General features: G+C 37.8%; 1 protein-coding gene across 1 annotated transcript in view; it reads left to right on the plus strand.

Annotated features, from left to right (window-relative positions):
- ATAD2 (ATPase family AAA domain containing 2) overlaps nt 1–1,385 on the plus strand; it is a 66,553-nt gene extending 65,168 nt beyond the window's left edge. Inside the window, exons 27-28 of the mRNA XM_059901225.1 lie at nt 392–520; nt 1,303–1,385. Coding sequence (XP_059757208.1) covers nt 392–520; nt 1,303–1,347 — 174 coding nt within the window. The 3' untranslated portion in view covers nt 1,348–1,385. The remainder of the gene's footprint in view (nt 1–391; nt 521–1,302) is intronic.
- Nucleotides 1,386–9,975: the final 8,590 nt, after the last annotated feature.

Genomic DNA, 9,975 nt, shown 5'->3' on the forward strand with positions numbered 1-9,975 from the left:
TCATTTATGTACTGTCTCTTTTTATTTCACATAACAGAATTGATTATAATGTACTCATAGTGCCATAAAATGTTCTGCAAAAATGTTGCCTTTTTTCCTGTTAGTCTAATTTGAGATTATTTTTTAATTTGTCTCTAGTGATGTATGGCTAGAATTGAAATTGGCAACGTCCTCAGCTGTAGTTTTTAGGCTGAGAGGCCAGAGTCATAGAATGTTGATAACATTAACTTACAGCTCAATGTCAGAGTCACTATCAGAGGCTGCAGTGTCTCATTAGATGACTTGGTCTGCCTTCTCTCTGGCTTATATGCTAAAAATGCCCCCAAATCTTCAAAATTAAAATATCTCAGGGAATTTCTCTCACATATGTAACACTTACGTTTTCTTTTAGAATCTTTTGAAGACTGTTGTTAGAAAAAGTCAAGAATACAATATTTTTCAGTTGGAAAATTTATATGCTGTAATCAGCCAGTGTATTTATCAGCATCGCAGGGATTATGACAAGACAACACTTATTCAGGTAAACTAATATATATGAGAAGTTAACACATTATAAAAATTTTTAAATACCGTTTTTTTAATGTGTGGATTATGGATTATTTCTAGGTATAACTGTGTTCTGTGCTTTTTTAAATCTAGCACTTAAATTAGTTTGTGTTTCTTTAATAAGCAGTGGAACACTGTATTATCTGTAAACTATGAAAAATCTATTTTGTGTGTATATTGATGAAGATATATAGTTCCTTTTTAAGACAGACTTAACATAGACCTATTTGTCTTTACTTAATCTTGCTTTATAGTGGGCATTCAAGTACTAATGTTTAAAAATAGAGTTTGGCTGATACCTATATAGTATTTTATATATATATATATAAAACTGGTATCTACTATATACCTATTAGCATGTAATATATATAGTATTTAGTATATCTAATAAAGTATACTATGGTACCTACACAGAATAATATATATGTAACAGTAGTACCTACAAAATATCAAGTATTAATATCTATATGTACACCAATGCCTTGATTAATAACTGTATGAATTTAATGTAAGATGAAAGCATCTCAGACTTACTTCAAAGAGGTTTAAATAATGAAGTCCCGTCAGTGATACCAGTCTATGTGATAGTCATAAACATGAACAAAGTTTCTGTTTCACTATCAGATATATACATGGATAATAATATCCTTAAGGTTGTTTACTGCAAAAAAAAAAAAAACCCCAGCAATGGAGTCATGTTTCTTTGATTTTTTCCATATTGAAACTTACTATTTTTCCTTCCTATCCTTTATCTAGAAAATGGAGCAAGAGATAGAAAACTTCAGTTGTTCCAGATCATGATGTCATGGTACCAAATATTCTTTATATTCCGTTCCTATTTAATTCACCTTTGTCATGTTGACACAACTGATGCAAGATGAAATCCTGCATCTTTAAGGAAAAGATTAAAATAGTAAATAAAAATATTTAAACTTTTCTGGTATTTATGTACATGTGTAAGATAAATTACAGAGATAACTGATAAATATTGGAATTTTCATTGAGTCACTGTAGTATAGTATTCCTGTGGTTATCAGTAGTTAAAGTGTGGCCAATTCTTAATAAAGTTATTTTGATAACTAATGTTTATGGCACTTAAGAGTAATTAGTGACATTGACATTCTTTTGTTTTAAGCACTTTTAATTTTATCCTTCCTAAAAATAGTTTATTGTGTCAGACTAGAAACTTACTTAACCATTGTCTCTTTGCCATCATTTGTCACCTTTGTTTTCTTCAATGCCCATCTCCCATCTGCCTTTAGCGTCCCCGCCTGTTCACTTAAAAGCTAGTGTTCAAGTAGTGATTTGCAGGAGGGCCCTTGAACAACTTCTAGCTGCACCACAATTCTGTACTTGAAGGTCAAAATTAATGCTTTTTAGATAAACATTTTTTATAATTCTCATTTGGATTAATAAAAATTTTAAATATTTTTTGGTTTACTTTTATGATTATATATACAACAAATATATTAATGACTACTTTGTTAAACATCTTTTTAATAGCACGAAATTTTTATATTTGAAAACTATTTATATCCTTCTAAATGTGTTTAGGTTGTAGTCTATAGATACCTTTTATATACAATTATGTAAATATTATAAATTTTGTATTAATGATACCAAAAATACATTTCTTTCTTAAAGCAATAAAAACATTCACTGCCATGCATATTCACTGCCTTCCCCCCCTACCACCATGGTTTTTCTTTTTAGGAGACATTCTACTATTAGTTTGTGAAATAGCTTCTGTTGGAAACTTCTTTTGAGGGGAATAGGGGATAATGATCTCATATGAGAGATTCTGGATTCTAATACAGTTTCTGAGTTAAACTGCCTTTTGTTGTCGTTTTATCTGGATATTGTATTTAAAGCCTTCTAAAACTCAATTCAGATACCTTAATTAGTAGATACTGTCTTATGTAATGCGTGATGCAATGCGAGTCACTGAAAACGTTTAAGTACCTGTATATTCCTGGATTCGCATAGACACACACGTACTCATTTTTAGTGAAGTTTATTATAACTTATTCTAGATGCATTTTTTATAACTAGGATTTTATTTTATATGTCTAGCTTCTGTAATAAATTTTAAAGGTGAAAATTGCTTCTCAATGTTGTTTCTGTTTCTTAATTATTTTAAAATAATTCAGTGCAAAACAGTTGCAAAAATTTGTTTTATTACTGTGCATAATTTAAAATGCTGTTGACACTGAGATGTGTATATTCTTTAGCTACAAAGACTAATCTGCTTCCTGTCCTTTTCATGACATACTCTCTGCAGACGTGGGAAGTAATATATCTACATTCCTATGTAGACTTTCAAAACCATGCTGAAATTGCAAACCTAGAATTTTTTTTCTCATTTTTTTGCTTAAAAGTGCAATCAGGCTATAGTAATTAGGCAAGAAAAAGAGATAAAAGGCATATTCACAGATGATCTTATATATAGAAAATCCTAAAGAATCCACAAAACATCGGTTAGAGCCAATAAATACCGCAAAGTTTCAGGATAGAATATCAGCATAAAAATCAGTTGTATTTCTGTATACTAGCAATGAACGATCCAAAAAAGGAAACTAAGAAAGCAATTCCATTTACAATAGCACCTAAGACAATAGAACACCTAGGAATAAATTTAACCAAGGCAGTGTAAACTTGTACACTCATGACTAAAAAATGTTGCTGAAAGAAATTAAATAAGACCTAAATAAATGGAAAGAGATCCTGTATACATGTATTGGAAGACTTAATGTTGTTAAAATGGCAGTGTTCCCCAAAGCAATCCGCAGATTCAGTGCAATACCTTTCAAAGTCCCAATGGCCCATTTTGCAGAAATGGGAAGGTCAGTCCTAAATTCATAACGGAACTGCAAGGGACCCTGACCGGCCAAAACAATCTTGAAAAAGAAGAGAAAGTTGAAAGACTTATACTTTCTTTATTCCAAAACTTACACGAAGTTACATTCACAAAACAGTGTGGTACTGGCATAAAGGACAGACAAATTTAAGAGCTAAAAGTATAAAATCCTTAGAAGAAAACGTGACCTTGAACTTGGCAATGATTTCTTAAATATGGCACAAAAAATACTCTAGCAACTAAAGGAAAATTGGATAAATGGTATTTCATCAAAATTAAAAACCTTCATAGTGCTTCTACAGATAGTATCTATACTATAATTATTATATAATTATGTAATTTAATATGATACTATCTTAAAACTCAACAAGAAAAAGACAATCCAGCAATGGATGTTTCTGATGACTTAACAGTTTTGAGGAGTACTGGTCAGGTATTTTGGAAGATCTCCCTCTGTTGGAATTAGTCTGTTTTTCTCATGATTAGACTGGGATTATGGGTTTTGGGGAGGAAGATCACAGAAGTAGAGTGATCATATCAAGGTTACTTACTATCATTGTGAGTTATGACTGTTGATTGACCTTGATCACCTGGCAGAAGCAGTGTTTCTCAGGTTTCTCCATTGTAAAATTACTCTTTGGGTACTGTGCTCTGGAGGAAGATCGCTGTATACAGCCCAGTCTTAAGGAATGAGAAGTTATGCTCTCCCTTCGCCTTTTTTTTTTTTTTTTTACTGTTTCTATCAGGGATCCCTATAAGTGTACACCATGGGATCAAATTGAGATTATTTCAGTCCCACTTATCTTCTCTTCAGTACAACCTCCCTGCCACATAACACACACACAATACATTTTTGCTCAAAGTAATGCAATTGAGAGATTTCCCCATAATAAGAGAGACTTTATTAGGACTTGAGTGTAAGGTCACTACTTGCTGAGAGATACTATATGTGGGGGTAAAAACTCTATTTTTTACTGACGTAGAGTTGATTTACAATGTTATGTTAGTTTCTGGTGTACAGCAAAGTGATTCAGTTATACATATATTTCTGCACATCTGTGTTTCCTTTTACCTGGTGCCTGGAAAAAATTAATATTTATAGTTTTAAAATATATTTATATATTATTATATGTATTAAATATATATATAAGCAGAGAAGGGCAGAAAATGCTCTCACCCCTTTCCTTCCAGAGACCTTTCCTAGAAATTGTGCACACTTCCCTTTTTTATCTCACTGGCTGGAACTTAGTCACATGGCCCCATTTTGTTGAGAGAGAGAGAGGGAGAGGGAGGGAGAAAGGAAATAGCTGGAATTCCAGAAGCTATCTTGGACTGTGAGGTGACCTTAAAGATGGAAAGATTCAGGGACTATAATATTTCTAAATTCAGGACTTGTTGCTTATAGGAAGTAAAAGCTGAAAAAGTAAGGAGCCACTGAGTCCTTGAGCACACAAGTGGCATGGTCAAATGGACTTGAAAGCTTTTCTTAGATGGTCTAGAAAAGTGACAGGCTAGAGGCAGGAAAGTCAAAAGAAAGACTTAGAAGGCATATTTGTAAAGGCTTAGTAAGACCTTGATTAGTAGTACAGTGCATATTAAAGATAATTCCATAGTTGTATACATAAGCCCCCTGGGGATTGGTGGGGATATTCATAGTAATACAGAAAAGTTGCCAGTTTCAGAGATGAGTTGAATACAATTGAAAACATTTTGATTTTCAGGTAATATGGGGAGGCAGAAGAGAGTACAGTCTTTATAGTCCATATTTTGAACATAATTGTTGTGGTGGGCTGAAAAATGGCCACCAGAAAGATATCTTCATCCTAATCCCTGGAACCTGTGAATGTTTCCTTCTATGGCAAAACAAAAAAGGAAAGGGTTCTTGAGATATAATTAAGGATCTTGAGATGGGGAGATTATTCTGGATTGTGTGGACCCTAAATGCAATTATGTATCCTGATGAAAGGGAGACAGAGGGAGGTTTTAAAGAGAAGGCAGTGTGACCATCAAGTCAAAAATTGACATCAGGGACTTCCCTGGTGGCACAGTGGTTAAGAATCTGCCTGCTGGGCTTCCCTGGTGGCGCAGTGGTTGAGAGTCTGCCTGCCGATGCAGGGGACACGGGTTCGAGCCCTGGTCTGGGAGGATCCCGCATGCCGCGTAGCGACCGGGCCCGTGAGCCACAACTACTGAGCCTGCGCGTCTGGAGCCTGTGCTCCTCAACAAGAGAGGCCGCGATGGTGAGAGGCCCGCGCACCGCGATGAAGAGTGGCCCCCACTCGCCGCAACTGGAGAAGGCCCTCGCGCAGAAACGAGGACCCAACACAGCCAGAAATAAATAAATAAATAAATTGGAAAAAAAAAAAAAAAAAACAACCGCTATTTCAGCTTCTTTAAAAAAATAAATAAAATAAATTTAGTTTCCTTATCTTTAAAAAAAAAAAAAAAAAAAAAAAAAAGAATCTGCCTGCCAATGCAGGGGACACGGGTTCGAGCCCCGGCCCGGGAAGATCCCACATGCCGCAGAGCAACTAAGCCCGTGCACCACAACTGCCGAGCCTGCGCTCTAGACCCGTGAGCCACAGCTACTGAGCCCACGTGCCACAACTACCGGAGCCTGCATGCCTAGAGCCTGTGCTCCGCAACAAGAGAAGCCACCGCAATGAGAAACCCACGCACTGCATCAAAGAGTAGCCCCTGCTCACCGCCAACTAGAGAAAGCCCGCATGCAGCAATGAAGACCCAGCGCAGCCCAAAAAAAAAAAAAAGAAAGAAATTGACATCATGTGGCCACAAGCAAGAAAATGCTGGCAGCCAGCCACCAGAAGCTAGACAAAGCAAGGAACAGATTCTCCCCTCGTTCCTCTAGAGGAGTGCAGCCCTGCCAACATTTTGATTTTGGCCTAGTGATATTGATTTTGTACTTCTTGCCTCCAGAATTGTAGGAGTTATAAGTAAATGATGGTGAGAGGGGCTTCCCTGGTGGTGCAGTGGTTAAGAATCCGCCTGCCAATGCAGGGGACACGGGTTCGAGCCCTGGTCTGGGAAGATCCCACATGCTGCGGAGCAACTAAGCCTGTGCTCCGCAACAAGAGAAGCCCTCAGTGAGAAGCCCGCGCACCGCAACGAAGAGTAGCCCCCAGGGACTTCCCTGGTGGCGCAGTGGATAAGACTCCGCACTCCCAATGCGGGGGGCCTGGGTTCGATCCCTGTTCAGGGAACTAGATCCCACATGCATGCCGCAACTAAGGAGCCCGCATGCTGCAACTAAGGAGCTGGTGAGCTGCAACTACGGAGCCCACCTGCCGCAACTAAGACCTGGCGCAACCAACTAAATAGTAAAAATTAAAAAAAAAAAAGAGTAGCCCCCGCTCGCCGCAACTAGAGGAAGCCCGCGCGCAGCAACGAAGACCCAACGCAGCCAAAACTAAAGTAGAATTAAAAAAAAAAAAAATGATGGTGAGAAAGAGCAACTCATCTCCCCTTGAGATGAGTCTTCCTCGGAAGATGAGGTGGTCATATGAGAGTAAGATGAGGAAGGAAATTACAGAGGTTCTGAATCAATTTTATATGAAGGGGAATTTCTCACCTTGGAATAGGAGTGCTACACGTTTCAAAGCAAAAGGAAGGAGGTTTTCGCTTTTTAAGAAAATATTTGTTCAGGGAGAAGGGCATGATTGGAATAGGGCATAGCTGGCTGCTAAAATGCTTCTTCAAACTGCACTTACTAAGGGGACTAGTGACTGCCTTTTTGCTGACTCAAATGTGCACTTCTTGGTCTTTTTCTTACTCTACTTCTCAGCACCATTCTATGTGATAGAACACGTATATGTTTTGAAACAATTTTTTTCTCCTGCCTGTTGGACACTACACCCGTGTGGTTTTCTTTCCAGATTCCAGAGCTGCTCTTTTTTTTTTTTTTTTTTCTTGTGGTGGCCTTCTTTCTCTACCCTTAGTCTTCATGTTGTTCTCTAGAGCTTGGTCCCAGGCTCTCTTTTCACTCTGCACTCTTTCTCCACATGGTGTTCCTTGCTCTTAAGGCTTTGAGTATCACCTGTATACTACCAACTACTCCCAAATTTATATCTCCAGGCCGTATCACTTTTCTGAACTAAAGGCCAGTATTTCTTGATCTTTCCCTGAAACCTGCTGCTCCTCCAGAGTTCCTTTTATCAATAAATGCCGCGAGCAGGCACCCAAATGCCAAAGCCAGAAGCCTCACGCTTCCCTCCCCTTCAGCATCCAGTCAATTGCCAAGTCCTGATTTTCTGCCTCCCAAATCTCTCTCAATTCTTTCCACTTCCTCTAGTAGCTCTCTCAACCCATTGAAATCACACGCCTGTACTACTGCAAGAGCCTCCTGATTGGTCTGGCTTCTAATCTTGCCCCCTGCCATCCATTCTCCACTCAGTAGCCAAAATATTCATTTCAGGAACTCAAATCTGATACCATCATTTTTTCATACTCAGTGTTTCCCATTGCAGATCCTTGTTATGGCTCCTGCCTACCTCTCAGCTTCCTCTCGCCACTCCTCCCCTGGCTCACGACACTCTAGCCACAATTAGACTTTTTTCACTTCTTTTTTCCTACCTCTGGGCTTTTTCATGTGTTGTTCCCTTTGTCTAGAATGCCCTTCCCTTCCCCAGTGCATTTCTAACTCCTACTCCTATCCTCTATTTCTCAGCATGAAAGTAACTGTTTTAGAGAAGTTTTCCTGACCCCCCTCAATCTAAATGCAGTTTCCTATGTTAATCTATCATTTAATCTCTAATAGTCTTACATGACACAATTTTTGCTGTATATTTTCTAATGTTTATTTAATGTTTATCTCACCACAAGATCATAGGCTTTTTAAAGTCAGGAGCTAAGTTTGTTTCGTTTTTATGATTATAGATCTAGCACTTACATAATAGGTTCATGGTTGACAATAAATAATCAGTTGACTTAATGATTGTGTAATGGATAAGCAGAGCAGAAGATTAAGGAGCAGAATAGGAAGATATGAAGTTGTTAGAAATAGAGGCCCATGGGGGCTATGGTAAGGGGAAGCCTGCACTTCAGAAAAGGAGAGGGATCTAGCTAATAGCATCTAATTTTTAGAAAGATAAAATCATGTTTATATTTTTAGAAGCTGCTTCTGTTAGATTTATCCAATTTCAAGGCTATAAAAAGAACAGATTTTCACTTCAATTTGCTAGTAGTTAATTGTCCACATATTGGGCATCCTCATGAGATTGAAACCCATCTAATTCATGATTGTATATTCTTAGCTTTGCATAGTCAGAATAAAGAAACTGAATAAAGAAACTGAGGCTTAGATTAGGTAATTTATTCAATTTCACACGTAAGTGGGAGAAGCAGGACTCCACTAGGTCTGTTTGATCGAAATCCATGTTCTTAATCACTTTCCCTGAACACATACTGTAGGTGCCCTACTCATAGGCTCTTGGCATTCAACACTCTGGTATATGCCATGGTTGGCAACCTGCAAATATCTATAACCCCACCTGAGTGTGTTCTCATGATCCATGCTGGATGTAGGCTGGAAGTGACAGGAAGTTAACATCCCTGGGAATAGCTGCCAACCAGACAAAAGTAGGAGTCAGTGAATAATACCCCAGCTCCCTTGCCCCTTGGGTGGGAGAACTCTGAGGTGTGTTCTACACTTTGTCTCTAAGTTCTCCATGGAGGTTGAGCCCTAGGTCTCAGAGCAATAACCTGCTTGAAACTGACTCTGTTAGCTTTCTTCCCTTCTCTGTCTCACTTCACTCCCCTGCCTGTACTTCTTGGCATCACCTCCCAAATAACCACTTACTCACATCCTTTACTCCAAGTCTGCTTTAGGAAGAATCCAACCTAAGACACTCGCTCCATTTATAAAGTAAAGGAGAAAAATGTGAAATGCCGCAACAATAGCTGTAAATTTCTTTTAGTTTTCTCAACTATTATTGAACCTCACAAACCAACATTAATTTCCTCAATATTTATTGTGATAGCCTAAACAATTTTATTTTCAAATTCCTTCCCATTTTAAAGATTGTCTTAGTTATCTTGTAGCAATGTTAAATTATGTTTTTACTCTGTTTTTAAGAGGAAAACTCTGGAAGCTTCATGTTTAGGCTATGTAATTTTAGTATGCAAAGGTTGGAATTGAAATCACTATATTTGAGCAATCAACCCTGCCAACATCCGAGCTCTGGCTGAGAGTCAGAGAATAGCACTTAACATGCAGTGAGAGGACTCTTGGCATTCTACTACCTTCAGAGCACATGCCAAATCAAAATGATTTAAACGTCCAAAAGATATGGGACTAAAACATTTAATGGATCAAAAAGTGCCAAACGTGGGTACCCTGGACATGCAGACATTGTGAGCTACAAGTGCCATTGTGAAACTTCAACTGGCTTAAAGATTGACTTGGGGAGAAGGCGGGTGTTGCTCATTGCAATAGATAATGTATTCACGAAATAATTTGGAAACTGATTACGTGTGATGAATCCTAATTATAGCTATTTACTGTGGTGAATATTTAGGAAAATCAGGGACTTAAAAAAAGACACTAGCATCTGCTT

The sequence above is a fragment of the Balaenoptera ricei genome, chromosome 17 (assembly GCF_028023285.1).
Source record: "Balaenoptera ricei isolate mBalRic1 chromosome 17, mBalRic1.hap2, whole genome shotgun sequence".
Taxonomy (NCBI): Eukaryota; Metazoa; Chordata; class Mammalia; order Artiodactyla; family Balaenopteridae; genus Balaenoptera; species Balaenoptera ricei.